This window comes from Mesoplodon bidens (genome assembly GCF_964165515.1).
Source record: "Mesoplodon bidens genome assembly, chromosome: 5".
NCBI classification, from domain to species: Eukaryota; Metazoa; Chordata; class Mammalia; order Artiodactyla; family Ziphiidae; genus Mesoplodon; species Mesoplodon bidens.
The window spans coordinates 11120225-11136759 of record NC_138161.1 but is presented as its reverse complement, the minus strand read 5'-3'; the positions used below and the strand labels follow the sequence as shown (position 1 = coordinate 11136759).

General features: G+C 46.1%; 1 protein-coding gene across 2 annotated transcripts in view; it reads left to right on the top strand.

Moving 5' to 3' along the window:
* Nucleotides 1-13291: 13291 nt before the first annotated feature.
* The window catches only part of CLIC6 (chloride intracellular channel 6), a gene marked incomplete at both ends in the record, with an annotated part of 42151 nt that continues 38907 nt past the window's right edge, over nt 13292-16535 (top strand). The window contains 2 exons of one of the 2 annotated variants that reach the window (XM_081234922.1): nt 13292-13821; nt 13957-14524. In XM_081234922.1, the coding sequence (XP_081091048.1) occupies nt 13292-13821; nt 13957-14524 (1098 nt within the window). Of the gene's footprint in view, nt 14525-16535 lie in introns of both variants that reach the window. The other variant, XM_081234921.1, reaches the window with a different exon arrangement.

The following is a 16535-nucleotide window of genomic DNA, read 5'->3' as shown; positions in this document are numbered from 1 at the left end:
ACACCCTGCCCTTAGCCAACCACAATCTGTTTTCTGTCTGTCTGTTTTAGGCTTGGAAAAATAATGTTGTATAAGTGGAATCATGCAGTTTGTAGCCTTTTGAGTCTGGCTTCTTCCAGTTTTCATCATGCATTTGAGATTCATCCATGTTGTTGCATATTTCAGTAGCTTATGTCTTTCTATTACTGAGAAGTGTTTCATGGTATGCATGTGCTGGTTTCTTTATCCATTCCTCAGTTCAAGGACATTTAGGCTGTTTTCATTAACTGTATAATTTTTAGAAATCAATACACCTGTGTAACTCATATCCCTCTTGAGGAGAAGCCAAGAATAGGAACATTTTAAGATAGACATATAGGTTTCATTTAAAATACCACTGCGATTGGGCTTCCCTGGTGGCGCAGTGGTTGAGAGTTTGCCTGCCGATGCAGGGGACACGGGTTTGTGCCCCGGTCCGGGAAGATCCCACATGCCGCGGAGCAGCTGGGCCCGTGAGCCATGGCCGCTGAGCCTGCGATCCGGAGCCTGTGGTCCGCAACGGGAGAGGCCACAACAGTGAGACGCCCACGTACAGCAAAAAAATAAAAAATAAAAAATAAAATACTACTGTGAAACAAATTCTAGTTCAAGGGTTCTTAACCATTTCTGAGCTATGTATCCCTTTGCTAGTCTGGCAAACTCTTCTCTGAATACTGTTTTTAATGTATAAAATAAAATGCAGGGCTTCCCTGGTGGCACAGTGGTTGAGAATCCACCTGCTAATGCAGGAGACACGGGTTCGAGCCCTGGTCTGGGAGGATCCCACATGCCGCGGAGCAACTAGGCCTGTGAGCCACGACTACTGAGCCTGCGCGTCTGGAGCCTGTGCTCCGCAACAAGAGGCTGCGACAGTGAGAGGCCCGCGCACCGCGATGAAGAGTGGCCCCCGCTCGCCGCAACTAGAGAAAGCCCTCGCACAGAAACGAAGACCCACAGCAGCCAAAAATACATAAATAAGTAAATAAATAAATTTATTAATAAATAAATAAATAAAATGCATAGGATTATCAAAGAAAGCCAATTACACTGAAATTCAGTTATCAATTATTAAGAAGAAATGGGTGCTTAAGAAGAAATATAAGAAGCAATGAAGGAATACATGTATTTTTTTATGAACACATCAAATAAAATCCAGAGGCAGATCTAATAACTACTGAAATTTTGAAGTAGTGAGGAGCACACGTGACACTTTAAGTCACGTCTGGAATGAGATCTAAAAATATCTGTGATTTTAACTGGGGACAGAGTCACAGATACAATTATTGCTATTTCCCTCTCCTTCATAATTGAAGGAGATGCTACATTTCAATTTGATTTTCGTGAATATAACAACAGGACTTTTCCCTAGGAGCCTCCTGACTTGTATCTTTGGGGACGTGGATTGTGGCACCATATGCTATAATTAGATCATCCACTCATGTTGCTGCTACCCCTGAGGAAAGGGGAGGAGGGTAACTCCTTTTTGCCAACTTCCACATCCACAGAGATACAGCCCGGTCTTTCTCTCTGCTGACTCACAGCTGTTGATTAGTGTATAACCTGCTTATTTCCAGCAGGTACATGATCCCTGGTCTTTTCTGTGACTTCAGAAACTGTTCAGCTTACTAACAGCCATCTAACAATTATGCCTTCAAATCCCATGACAGAAACTTGAACAAAGCCCCCAAAGTCCTCAAGTAGGTGAAACATCGAACTTTATCTCGACCTAGGAGAACTGCCACCTGAATTTATAGCCATGTACACACACTTAGAGTAAAAGCAGGGAAAAAAAGGCAAGAAAGGTTTAGCTGGGGTAGACAAATACAACCCATATTTTGTGAGCTCTGAGTTTCTATTGAAACATGAGCCAGTTTGATTCTGGGAAAATTCAACTTCCTGGTTTGAAGAGAGGCTTACAAAAGAGCTTTCAAGTTTTACATGTATCAAATGCTTCTGCACTCACCCAACAGGATTTTTTTTCAAATGTAATGAATATAAGTGCACCAGAGACACAGACCAGTAATGCCTTAAAAAGCCAATTAGACTTGTAAGGAGAAATAAATATATATGAAAAAATCTCCAGATAAGTTTGCTTTGATGTCTTTTTCTCACTCCAAAAAAATCTAGGAATTTTCCCCCTTGCTACCATGTGCCTAAATTACTTTTAGGCCTACCAAGTTCCTTATTTACTCCTTCACTATAAAAACTCGCATGGTTCAAATATACCTTATTATATTCTTTAGACAAAAGTCCCACCTAGGTTAACTTCAAGGAATGGTCAAAGATTCTCCACCTGAAAAATAGTTTTCTCACTTGATTTTGGGTACCTGTAAAATTTTAATGGGTGCAAAGCTTTTATTTCTCAAATAGAAATAGGACTTAATGTGCAAATATTCTTTGGAGTGGTAGATCCTTGATCCAAGTTCCCTTGAAGGTATAGATGTTTGATCCTTAGGGCAGTCTTTCTAAACCTGGAGGAGCATGAGACATGCCTGCAGAATCTATGGAACAGACACCAGGGAGTCAAGTCTGACCGACTGGAAAAATCATTTCTGGAGATGAGACTTAGGGAGTCTTTCTTTCTGACCTACTCCCCTGTCATTCTGATGCACAGCTGGGGTTGGACACCACTGCCTTCGTGGACTGAAGGTCTAATGAAGATGCCTTACCTTTGTGTGTCCACAGTTTATGGGTTCTGTTCACACAGATGTTTTGTTTAGTCCTAAATAACCTTGCAAGAGCAGGACAGGGATCACTTCCCAAAAGTACAGGTTGGGAAGCCAAGGACTGAAAATGTTAAGGGTTGCATCCAAAGACACCCAGATGCCCAGTGCAAGGAAAAGAGGGGGAATGAAGGGTTGGGTCTGCCTTTGGATTGTCTTGAAATTTTGTTTAAAGGCAAAATCCTATATATTCATAAATGTCATGGTGGCATCTGTGAAATCAGGGACTTAAATATGAAATGGAGTTTTTAAAAAAGCTGGCTTTCATTTACACATGTAGTTGGGAGCCTTCCAGAAGGGTGCCATGCTGGATGTTAAGGGTGTGTTTCTTTTATTTTTCTTGGTGAGAGAAGCTGCCATCTACGTGTCAGCAGAGCAAGGGCTGGTCACTTATCTTGGACTCACCAAAAGACAGGTGCAGCTGGGGTTGCCCTGGGTTACTGAGGAAGGGTAGAGTTGGGCTGTTTTTGTTTTGAGGGTAAAGAAGAAGTTAGCTCACCCTAGGGGCTGTAGAGTGGTGCTGTACTGTGCCCTAACCTCAGGCTCTCGGGACCAGCTTGGGCCCCGGGTGGGGGAAGGGAGTGAAACCCGCTTGGGGTGGAACCGAGGGGGGACTTGCTGAGAGCTGTGATGTGGGAACTCCCCTGGGGGGAACTTGGAGTCTAGGAATGGGGTTGTTGACCCGGGAAGCTTTAGCCCCTGGGGCTGTGTGGGGACTGGGATCAGGTGGCCCTGCAGAGGGGAGAAGGGCTCCTGGCTTGAGCATCAGCACTTGGTGAAGGTGGGAAACCAGGATAGTATCTCACCCCTTTGGCATGAGGAAACTTCTGGGGTTCTCGGGCAAATCAAATGAGGGAGAGAGGCCCAAGAGGAAGATACCCGACTTCCTTTTAATGAGGCAAGTGAGTCTGTGAAAAGAAAAAAGAGGTGGCTGCATTTCAATGTTGACTTTATAGACAGCTCACAAGTGAAGTTACTAGTTCACATCCACCTGGGCAGGAACTACAGAGGAACATTGCTAGTTAAAACATATTTGATGGCTCACTGACTGACCGAGGAGGACATTTGCTCCCTAAGAAAAAGCACTGGCTGTGCAAACAATCTGAAACATTCGGTGGACTTGGATGGCAAGTCAAAATAGCATTCATTCATACAACACACCACTATCAAGAGTCTCCTGTATGCCAGGAGCTGTTCTAGGTGCTGACGAGACACCAGTAGATGAGAGGTAGCCTCCCTGCCCTCCTGGAGCTTCCTGTCTAGTGGGGAGACAGAAGTCTAACAAATAGAACAGAGCTGAGCAAGAGAATGAGAGAGGGAGGGAAGCTGTTTTGCACAGGACAATCAGGGAAGGTGACCTTGAGGAGGTGACTTCAGCAGGGACCTAAAGGAAGTCAGAGAGTGAGCTATGTAGAGACGGGCATAGAGAGTTTCAGGCAGGGGGCCTGGTTTAGATCGTGTGGGACAGTGGTGGGGCACAGTGAGGCAGGAGACAGAGGTCGTAGAAAGACTGGGAGATGATACCAGTTTACATAGACCTTCAGAGCCTCTAGAAGAGCTTCAGATTTAGTTCTAAGTGTAAAGTGAAGCCACTGAAGGGATTTGAGGGGAGTGGTATTATCCAGTTAACATTTTTAACGGGTGACTCAAATTGCCAAGTTGAGAACTCACCTGAGAGACAATCATGGAATCAGGGAGAAGTGTTAGGAGGCTACTGTAGTGGTCCACGCTAGAGATGGAGGTGCCCCAAACTCTCATGTGATGAAGGTGAACCCAATTCATTCTTTCGTTGACATATAGACAACAAATTTCCATGGAGCTCCTACAACTAACAATCTCTGTTAACACCAAAACACTGACTATAAGAATTTACAAATAATAATTAATTTTTAATCATTTAAAATTAATTTGCACATATTAATTTTCAAATAATAATGGTTAAGTGGAGATGTTCATGAGGCTTTAGTCTGTGTCGGGCATCCTTCTAACTGTTGATTCTTGTTATTCACAGTAGTTCTATGAAGTTGCTGTGAACACTGAATTAGCAAATACAGAACCGTTGATCCTGGAGAAATACAGGGTTAGGTTCCTGCAAGTCTTTGGTCAGAGCTCTTTCATCAACTGATCAATATATAACCTTGTTTAATGTGTGTTTCTTTCTAAAACGCATTATTGTGCCTGAGCAAATCTTATTTAACACATATATTTTCTCCAGCACATCTGTAGCCTTCTTGTGAGTAAGAACACTAGACGGCACGTCAGCACTGCGCTTGGGGGCCATTTTAAACAGTGAAGTCAGCAAAAAAGCACAAAAACCTTGGCATTGAATAGACTGTGAAAAAGACACTTGTTTACAGCATGAGAGCTGAAATAAGAAGGCAGAGTGCAGCCTTATTCAGCTTCAGATGGATGTGTATGGATGTGTATTAGATCATTGTAATTGTACACCTTAAACTTACACAATGTTATATGTCAATGATATCTCAATAAAGCAGGGAAAAGAAGTGGAGCACACAATCTTATGTCATGACTCTCAGGGATTATTATCATGATTGTTATCTTGGTTTTTTTTTTTTTTTTTTTTTTTTGGCTGTGCTGGCAGCTTGCGGGGTCTAAATTCTCTGACCAGGGCTCAAACCAGTGCCACCTGCCGTGGAAGCATGGAGTCCTAACCACTGGACTGCCAGGGAAGTCCCATGACTGTTATTTTTATACAAGGTCCAAAAGTGATCAAGCTGTCCTCATGGGAAGTATTTCAGAAAAAAGCCATATTATAGAGTCAGTTTTTCACAACTCTTAATTTAATCCAGTTCAATTCCATGTTATGTCACTCTGTGGCATCCCCTGTTTCTACTGCAGGACAGTGACCACCTCCCAGGGTTGTTGAGAGTGTTAAATGATTTAAAAAAGAATACCTATGTGTTGAGAGCTTTCTTTAGAGTGGCAAAATGCAAAACATTCTATTTACAAGAGGGAGCTAGACAGAACAACCTTTAAGGTCCTTTCAATATTTAATATTCTAAGAGAGCGTGAGATCTTTACCGAGCACTTGTTGTGGATATGACATGTGCTTGTCCAGCAGAGCACACTTGCCTAGAAAGTGGCAGGTGAAAGTTTAAGTGCTATCCCCAGGGACAGGGGATCTCTTCCCCTCCAGCGCCCTTTTGTCTCAGCGTTGGGATCTATTCATTGCCTTTCTTCTGTTTGACTCCATTGACAAGGAGTCTGCTCCTTGACATTCCTGAGAAACCAACTTTAAGTGAACAAGAACTTTGCTCTTATTTCTGGCAGCCACACCAGCAATAGACTTATGGAAGAATTTGAAACCTAATTTAGACTGCAGGAAAGAAAGTATAAAGAGGATAAATTACTGGGCCATGTAAATTTCTAATCTATGCAATTATGCTTTATTTTCAAGATGGGTTATTATAATATATAATAAATAGTTACATATAATTTGTTTACATCAGGTTACTCTACCTGAAATATTTAAATTTGGGGTTTTGCCTCAATAATATTGTGCTAATTAGTAAGTAAATATAATAAAATAAAGCCAAATAACTTTATTGTTTTTTCCCCAACATGCATAGTCATCAGTCTGCTTTTAAGATTTTTGTTCCTTGTTGCCAGGCATATAGGGCTCTTTATTTTCTTCCTTCCCTCCCTCCCTCTCTCTGTCTTCCTTCCTTCCTTCTTTTTTTCTTTCTTTCAGTCAATAAGTCATTTTCTTGGTTCATGTGAGATGAAGAAGTAAACCTTATCAATAACTGAAGCTTGACTTCCCTCTTTGCTTTTAATGTAAGCATTTGTTTCTAATGTATTCTGGATTAAGACACCAGAAAATAGGTTAGATTGAATTTAGAATAAAGTCGTGGGCTCTGAATGAGAGTTCTGTTGCTCATCCTTGAGGAAAACACTCACACTTTAAGAGGCAAACTCAGTTACATTGTTTTTGGCTCTGGGAGACCTTCTTTGCTCAATTCCTCATTCTGAGCTTTGTTCTGCTCTGATTAGCGACTTAGATCATAGATTACAGAGCTTGAGTGCTGAAGGAACCCCAAGATCATTTTATCCAAGATGATGCCCATCAAACGAAAAGGATTTCCCAAGGTCGCTGAACTCATAACTTACCCATTAAACATATGCATCCCCAGGGAGAATGTGCCAACAGGGCTGAGGCTCTCACCCAGGCAGACCCTCCTTTTCAGCCTTTATCTCCTTCAAGTCCAATCAGATTAAACCCAACCAAATTAAAAAGGAAAATCCAGATGTTAGTAGTATTTTGGAGTGTAAAAATCATGAGCTAGGTGATTTTTTTAAACTGTGTTAAATAAACAAATTTCAAACATTTGACTCCAAGTTTTTAAGAAATGTATTTCAATATATGAGCAGCAAAAATATTTTTACAAAGCATGGCCTTGGCATATTTGGGCTTAGAGGATGTAGTTAAGTGTCTTCAGAGTAAACAAATGTATAATCAAAGTTATTGATGAAACATGGCGTGGTACACCAGCATGAACCAGCGTGAATATGAAAAACTCTATAGTTTAGTAAGCTTTTTCCACTCTGCAGAATTACACAGCAGGGAAGGAGCCTTGTTTTGTTTATGTTTATTTTTACAACACTAGCTGAGGCTGTGTCACAAGAAATGTCCTCAGAAAAAGTTTGTGTGGTGGTGGATGAATGGATAAATGATGGATGGGTGAATAGAAGGATGATGGATGGATAGATTTGGTGATGGATAGAAGGATGCATGGGTAGATTTTCTCAGTTCTGTGAGTAAAATGGAGATAACTTTTCTAGATGACAGTTTTCATGACTACATCACATAGAGATGATAACGTAATTTTGAGATGTGGTACATGCTTTCTTTGTGGACCTGTAGTTACAGGTAGAAGGAAAAAAAAAAGGATTGGAAAGTCTAACAATGGCCAGCGTGTGCTTCTCCTGGCTGCTTAGAACTTACCTAGCTCCTGGCAGGTGACAGGTATTTTCTGTGTGTTTAGGAACAAGACATACTCCAGTTCATCCTTTCTCTTTAGCTTCATCTATTATTTTCTTTTTTTTTTTTTTTCGGTATGCGGGCCTTTCACTACTGTGGCCTCTCTCGTTGCGGAGCACAGGCTCCAGACACGCAGGCTCAGCGGCCATGGCTCACAGGCCCAGCCGCTCCTCGGCATGTGGGATCTTCCCAGACCGGGGCACGAACCCGTGTCCCCTGCATCGGCAGGCGGACTCTCAACAACTGTGCCACCAGGGAAGCCCCATTTTCATTTTTTAAAAATTGAAGTATAGCTGATTTGAAATGTTGTGTCAGTTTCTGGTGTATAGCAGAGTTGATTCAGATATATATATATATATATATATGTATATATATATATATATATACATATATTCTTTTTCATATTCTTTTCCATTATGGTTTGTTACAGAATATTGAATATAGTTCCATGTGCTATACAGTAGGACATTGTTGCTCATCTATATCTATTTTATATACAATAGCTTGTATCTGCTAAACCCAAATTCCTAATTTATCCCTCCCCCCTTTCCCCCTTGGTAACCATAAGTTTGTTTTCTATGTCTGTGAGTCTGTTTCTGTTTTGTAAATAAGTTCATTTGTACCATATTTTAGATTCCACATATAAGTGATATCATATGATATTTGTCTTTCTCTTTCTGATTTACTTCACTTAGTATGATAATCTCTAGGTCCATCCATGTTGCTGCAAATGGCATTATTTCCTTCTTTTTTATGGCTGAGTATCTTTTTTGTTCTGATAAATTTTTTCCAGGGTTTCCGGTAAGGAATAGAAGTTTAGGAAATTGAATTTCCTAAATTCAGTCAATGTATCAATGGATGCCCAGGGCCATGAAAGCTGGCTTCCTGTCAAGTGCCAAGGGATTAATATTTTAGAAAAATGCCCTGTGTTATGGAAGAGCGAGGTGGATTCCAATATCTGGGCAGTACAAAACAACAGGACCAGTCATTACCTGAAGGCAAATTAATAATATTAGTTGACTATTGTGCAGAAATTTCATGGCTTACAAAACACTTTACATATTATCTCTTTCAATGCTCAGAAGAATCCAGTGCAGTTAAGTGTATCACCAATGGCCAGTAAGCAGCAGAATTATGATTTGAAACTAGATTTCTAGACACAAATCTTGTAACCTCTCCATCATTTCAAAAAGCTTCTCATCAGGACTCATTAGTAAAATGTAGGAGATGCTTTAAGGGGTGGCAGCCCACCCCAGTACAACATAGACCCCCTCATCCACTGCTCCAAGTTCCTGGTGGAGTTAACATATTGGATTAAGGCGTTTTCTATGGCAGATCGTGTAATTAGGGGGCTGGAGGGAGGCTGGATTTCCTCTAACACAACGATTGACATCATGGGCTGGTTAATTCTTTGTTGTGGCGACTGTCCTGCGTGTTGGAGGAGGTTTAGTAGCAACCCTCACCTCTACCCACTAGACGCCAGTAGCACCCTCCCATCATGACAACCAGAAAATGTGTCCCAGACATTATCAAATATTCCACGACAAAATTGCCCCTAGCCGAAACCCAGTGTTCAAGATTAAGCTCTGTTCCATCAGGTCAGCATCCATCACCATACATTACAAGGTTCTGGAGGACTGGAAAGAAGAGATCACAAACTCAGGGTTTAAAAGACTTAAAAGAAACTCAAGTTTCTAAAACGTGTAGGGAGCAAATACAGGAGATTGGACATTTTTAGAAAAACACCAACATGCTAAGAAAAAACTTTACAGATAGAGGTGAAAGGTTTAAAATTGACTTTCAGTCTTAATTTCTGGTATTGTTTCCATCTCCACCAGGATTGTTATTGATGCTCCTGGTGTCAGAAGGAAAGGAAACAGAATAAGAAGCTCAAACTACAGTCTCCAGGACCCAGAAAGCAGCTTGGCAGGAGGGTTCCATACCCTTCCCCCTGGGCTGAACGAGTTCTATCAACACTCCTTCCAGATTATGGGTTGCCTTTCCAGAAAGGCTTTCAGCAGGTGGTTTGTCATAAAAATGTGGGGACTCCTCCCTTTGCCCCTCCTTCTCCTCCTTCACCCCTCCCTCCTCCTCTTTTTCTTGCTTTTTAAAATCTCTTCTATCATCCAAAAAGCATTGGTTCAAAATCTAGTTTGTTTTGAGAACAGTGCAAAATCACATGGAAAGAAAACAGAAGAACCTCTCACTAGCTAGATGAGTCCGTGGTGGAGTGACCATATAATTTACTGTCCAAACTAGGACACTTTCGAGAGCGGCAGGGGATGCTCTATGATCATGCTGCCGAAACAGAAGGCATAACCTGGACCATCCCATGCTAAGGGGGACAAAATGTCACCCTAGTTCTCCATGGCTCTTCCATCCCTGTAATACACCGTTCTGTCAATATGTGACCGCCCTGTCCTCTGGGACAAGTACAACAGTGAGGCTGTAATGTTAACAAGAAGAGGCGCTGTGCCGAGTATGACACATACATTCTTTGATTTAAAACTCACAATTACAATGATCCTATTATAACACTCACTGTTCTAGATGAAAACCTTACTCAAGATCACACAGTTAATACATGATAAAGTAGGATTTAAGTCAGGCAATGTGACCAGAGAACCTACCCGGTTCACATGGCATTATTTGTGTTGGGTGGTGTGATGTCCTTATCGGCTTGCAAGATGCTCTATCCATGCTCAGTCCCTGCCTCTTAGTTGAGGACTATTCTGTGCCGATATCCTTCTCTTTACTGAACTATACCATAACAGATAACAGAGCAAAGCCAGGTTTGGGGCCATTCTTAGGTGGGGAGGAAGAGCTTGAAGAGAAGTCAGTGCAAGGGGGACTTCTGTTTGGCCATAAGTGCAGCCAGTGATCTGAATGTTCTAGACACATCATCATCCCAAGGGCTCTTCTGAAAGGAGCATAGATCTGCTAGAGAAAGAGATGATCTCTGTGGAAATGAGTCTGTTTGTTCTGGGAAAACAGAAAAAACAACAAACCTTTAAAACATTTATTTATAAGCCTTTGAGAGATTTTCTTGGTAATCCCTGAGTTACCCTGCTTCAGGCTTCCTCATAAAATATGGTAGGAAAACTCTAAAATTACTAAAATCGACTTAATTATCAGCAGTTTTGACTCCCATCCTTGAATTTGTCACCTCTGTTTAACTCTCCTTAGTATTTAAATAGCTAATCTGGTGCTGGCTGCTGAGTCAACACTGTGCAAATCTCCAAGTGACTTCAGTGACCTTCGCAACACGATTTATTTGGTATTTCCTTTGTGTTCCTTTATAGCAATTGACCGGCCTTTGCTAATTATTAAAAGTATTTGCTGAAGTATTCACCACCGTCAGTAGATAAGAATTTCTGGGAACAGCCTGTCTTGTGACATTAGCTTGTCCCCCAAAGTATAAAACCAACTGAGAAAAGTCTTTTTGAAAACTGGTGCAGGTTGATATATACATATATGAAAGCACACATGCATTTATTCATTCAGCATATATTTATTGAGTGCTTACCATGTGCCTGGTCCTGTTCTAGGCAGTAACACACAGAAACTCCTGGCTTCACAGAACTGCCATCCTAGTGGGGTGGGATGAGGGAGACAGATAATGAGTATGTAGAATATATTACATGTCAGATGGAGATACCTGCTATGGCGAAAAATAAGGCAGAAAACGGTGACTGAGAATAGAAGCTCTGTTTTAAAATAGAGTGCTATCCATGTTCACTGCAGCTTTACTCACATGTGTCCCCTACATTGGAAGGCGGATTCTTAACCACTGGACCACCAGGAAAGCCCCTCTCCTCTTTTTTAAGGCTGAATAATATTCCACTGTAAGTACTGGGTTGGCCAAAAAGATCGTTCGGGTTTTTGGTAAGATGTTATGAAAACCCGAACGAACTTTTTGGCTAACCCAATACCTACCACGTTTGTTTCATCCACTCCTCCATGGAAGAGCATTCAGGTTGTTTCCACGTCTTGAGACATCCTGGTGATTGGCCAAATGTGTGACTCACACACTGTGATTGGCCATATCACAGATGCTCCCTGATTTTTTAGTGATAATAGAACCCTCTGTGGACATGATAGACAAATGAGTCTCAGGGCAGTATTAAAGCTTTTAGGAGCCTGACAAATTCAGTCAGTCTTGATTTGGGAACCCTGCTTGCTCACATTTAGCCTGTGCCATCCTGGGCAACCAGCCCCTTAGTGTCACCCACATGATCGAGCCTGACACATAACAAGCTGACTACATAATTTTCATCATAACTTCTTCTTCTCCTTCTCGTTCCCCTTCTCCCCCTCCTCCCCCCTCCTCCCCCTCCCCTCCCCCTCCCCTCCCCCTCCCCTTCTTCTTCTTCTCCTTCTCCTTCTTCTTCTTCCTTTCTTCTTTCTTCTTCTTCTCCTTCTTCTTCTTCTAAGAGGAAAGGTCTGTGATCCTGGGAGATTTCTAATCCACTGATTTCCATAGCTCCGTTTCTTCAAATCTTCCCTTTTCGTCTCCCCACCTTCAGCTCCCCAAGCCCTTAACACACAACGTTAAGGCGAAAGCCTTGAACATGTTTAGAAAATCTAGGAGAATCAGAAAGATAAACAGGTTCTTGGCATCTTCAGGGACCAGGGAGATGCAGAATATAATCCCAGAGGGCAGAACCCCCAGTACTTGTCATGGAGAGAGTACAGGACCCATCTCTGGTCCAAGAAGATCAGCTGGCTCCACTTGCTCCTATATCGGGGCCTCTGGAACTTCTCAGCAGGGCCCTGCAGAAATTGGAAGGTGGTGGTGTGGTGTCCCCTTCTTTCTTTCAGGATTTACCCCTTTTGCTCTAGGATACTGAGGCACTACAGGGGCATCTGCAGTTGCGCAGCTGCTGAGCTTAACGCCTGACCCCTGGGAAGGTGGGAATTAGGTGTTTGGGTGTCGTGTGTGTTTGGGGGTGATTTTAATGGCTCTGGAACTTGAAGCTGTTCCAGAAAACACCGAAGCGGTCAGTAGAATCGGGATCTTTTCACTGAAATCCACAAGGGTCACAGGAAAGACTGTCATTGGCCAGGCTCTCAGGCCACCCAAATAGGCGGAGAAGAGGGGATGCAAACCCCGCCCAAGCCTCAGAAGGGATGGAGTTGGCACCGGGGACTTCTGGTCAACCCCTGGACAGAGGGCCAGGCATTTCAAAGGGTGCAGCAGCTAAGCGCCCTCCCCAGCAGCGCACTGCACCTCCGCGAGCGCGTTTCCAGGGAACCAAGGTTGGAATTAGGGTCCAGGTGGGAATCAGGCGCGCAGCCATTGAGAAGCACGAGCGGTGGAGGAATAGCCCAGAGAGCTTAAGCCCGGGAGAAGGGGCGCAGCGTTTTGGGGCGGGAGGATTTCGCCCCGCGCGCCCAGCGTACCGCCCAGGCGCCTCCAGAGTCCCGGGCAGGGGGTCCTCTCGCAGCTGGCGCAGCGGCCCCTGGCACCGCGCCCTTCGCCCAGCGCCACCTGGCTCCTCAGCAGCTTCCAGGAAGGGTCTCTGGTCAAAGACAGGGATCTGTGGCCATGGCCGAGGTCGCGGAGCCGGAGGGGGGCGCCCCGAGTCCCCACAGCCAGCCCGAGGGCTCGGCGCTTCAGGCGGAAAGACGGGGCGAGCCGGGGGCTTCCGGCCCTGAGGCGCAGAGGGAGGAGGCGAGAGAGGGCGCCGCGGAGGCGCCGAGGGGCGGGGGGCCGGGCGCAGCCGCGACGGCCGAGGTGACGGAAGGAGAAGGGCCGGGGCCGGACGGAGGGCGCGCGGGCGAGCTGGTGCCGGACGCAGGCGGTGGCCCGGGGGCCGAGACGCGGGGCGCGAGCGGAGAGCAGGGCGAGGCCGAGGCGGAGGAGGGCGCCCGGGAGGGAGAGGAGCGGGCGAGCGGCGCGGAGCTGGCGGAAGAGGCGAGCCCGGGGTGCGGCGCGCAGGGCGAGGCCCCTGGGGATGCTCAGGTGGAGCCCGGGGATCCCACGGCCCCCGGGGCGAAGGAAGAGGCGGAGAGCGGGCCGGAGGAGCCGGGAGGCAGCGTGCCTGGGCCGGCGGGGGCCCGCATGGACGCCGACGGGCTGACGGGGGACAGCACGGCCGCCGAGGGGCCGGCGGGGGACAGCACGGTCGCCGAAGGGCCGGCGGGGGACAGCACGGTCGCCGAAGGGCCGGCGGGGGTCCGCGGGGACGCCGAGGGACCGGCGGGGGGCAGCACGGATGTTGGGGGGCCGGCGGGAGGGGTGCACAGGGCCCAGGGTGAGCCCCGGGACGGAGGGGACGGCAGCCCCCAGACCCAGGCCGAGGCGCTTGAGGCCGCAACGGCGGAGAGCGCGGAGTGCAGCCCCGGGGAGCTTGCGGGGGAGCCTCGGGGTGCAGCGGCGGGGGCCGCGGAGGAGACAGGGGACCAGGAGGGAGAGGAGTCGCAGGAAGCGGCCCCCTCGGGCGCGAGGGCAGATGCTGGCGAGGACGAGGACCAGGGTGGGCCCCTGGGTCAGAGAGAGGAGGCAGAGGAGGAGAGGCGAGAGCGGGATCCGGAGGGGCCAGGCGAGGAGGCCACAGCCGGGGGCGAGGAGGAGCCCCTCGACGGCAGCGCGGATGGGGAGGCGGCCCCGCTGACGGAGGCCCGGGAGCCCGAGGCCGAGCTGAGCAACCACCTGGCGGAGGGGGGCAGCACCGAGCGCGGCGACGAGACTGCGCCGGTGAACGGCGGCCAGGAGGACGGCGAGGTGTCCGAGGAGGGGGCCCCGGGACAGGAGCATGACATCACCCTCTTCGTGAAGGTAAATCTGGCTTCTTGCAACTCCCAGGACGCCCCCTCCCAGCCTTAGTCTTGGTCTGTTAAGATCTGATCCCAGAGGGACGCGCAGGGATCAAGCTCTTGGCGCCCTGATGGTCACCGAGCACTTCTATCCGCGGGGGCGGGGCGGGGGGGGCGCTGGCGGGGAGGGAGAGGCGGGACAGCTTGGGTTTCAGGGAGAAGAGGTAAAGGAGCGTCACGAAGAAGAACTGAGGGTTTGGAAGCAAAAAGGTTGGGGTGAGAGTAGTGGGAGATGGGGATGCGGGTCCAGCGTCCCCCTGTCCTTTGTACTGAAAATCCTAACTGGCCCTTCTAGTCAGGAGGTTATTAAAGAATTCACTTTAAAAAAACAAAAACAAAACCCCACCAAGCCCTGCTGATGTTCAAAGCAATTTCTGCCAAAGGAAACGCTAATACTAAAGTGAATAAATGCAAACAGGTAGGTTGTAATGTGAGAAGTATCTCCGGACTCAAACCTCAGAGACCCAGAGCCGGCCCAAATTTTCAGCTCCAAAAAGGTCTTCCATTTCTGTAGAATTGATAAGGTATGGCTGGGAGGAAAGTGGAAGTTTATGTAAATACTGTAATATTTATTGAACATTGAACATTTACTTTGGAAGAATGCAAGATGCTGACGACTTGGACATCATTTGCCTTTTTATCCTATTTTCAGCCTTACTTCAAAGATTCAAAGAGAACAAAGATTCTGTAGAGACACAAGTGGGGAAGTTTTAAGTTTAAATAGGCCTTCCTACAAGACATCGCACATGAGGAACTAGGTTCCGGGGGCAGCTCACAGGAGGATCTTTGTTGAAAAAGCCCTTCCCAAAGACCTTTGGCCAGATGGGGAAAACAGCAGATAATAAGGTCAAGAATGTGCATTGTATGTTGAATCATAATCCTTCCGAAATACTTTCAGGCTTATAGAGGCCGGTTATGACCTAGACCTCCTTGGGAGAAATATAAGCAAATTTTAATAAGCCAAAAAAACCCCCCCAAGAAAACCAAAAACAGTTCCCAAAGTGATTAAGATCAGAATTTCAGGAATTCTTTGGGTGGCAAGAGAGTTTGGGAAGAACAGGCTTGCGTTTCTTCACTGTGCTGTTCTGAGCAATTTTTAAGATGCTGAGACATTTTAAGATTGTGTATTGGGACATCACCTGAGGGTACAATCCCCGGGAGGGTCCCTGGGAGCCAGAAGACTTCAGGGAAATTAGGGGAGGGGGAAATCCGATCACAGTGCTGCCCCAAATCTGCTCCTTGGTTTAAGAAATTTCCCCTTGTTCTGGTCGCCTGACTACATAATTCCAGCCTCTTGTTACAGCTTGGACACACCGCTTCCTAATAGTCTTTCTGCTTCCATCCTCAGCTCTCTCGAATCTAGTCCCTTTGTCATAGCCAGTGAGCTAAGAAAGAAAAGATCTGATCATTTTGTTTCCTAGTATAATCTTAAGTTGTTTATTACAGACTTTCAGATACATCCACACTCCTTAGCCAGGTCACAAGGCTATCCGTGATGTGATTCCTGTCTCCTTGGCACTGCCTGAGTATCCCTCCCACCCAGCTTTGCTACCCATGGTACCGCTATGCCAGCCTCTCTCTATGGTCCTGGAGAGAACCACATTCTTTTCTGCCTGGAAATTTTGCATGTGCTGTATCTGAACCGAGTTTCCTTCCCTTCACCCCTCTCGGTCTCCCCTGCCTGGCTATCTGCTCTGTGTCCAAGATTCAGCATGGCCATCATCTCCTCTGGGGAGACTTTTCCAACCCCAGTTTGGGTTGGGTATCCCTCTGTCGAAGCTCCACTCACATATGGCACTACCCTCTGCGTGCTGTCTCCAACGTGGGGCACAGGTCTGGAACGTGAAGGTGTGTGTGAACGGGTGGCTGCGTGTATGAGATAGTAGACAGCAGTGGTCAATAGCACAGAGTTTAGAGCCACTGGGTCTGGGACCAAATCCTGTCTCTGCTCCTTTCTTGCTGTGTGACCTTGG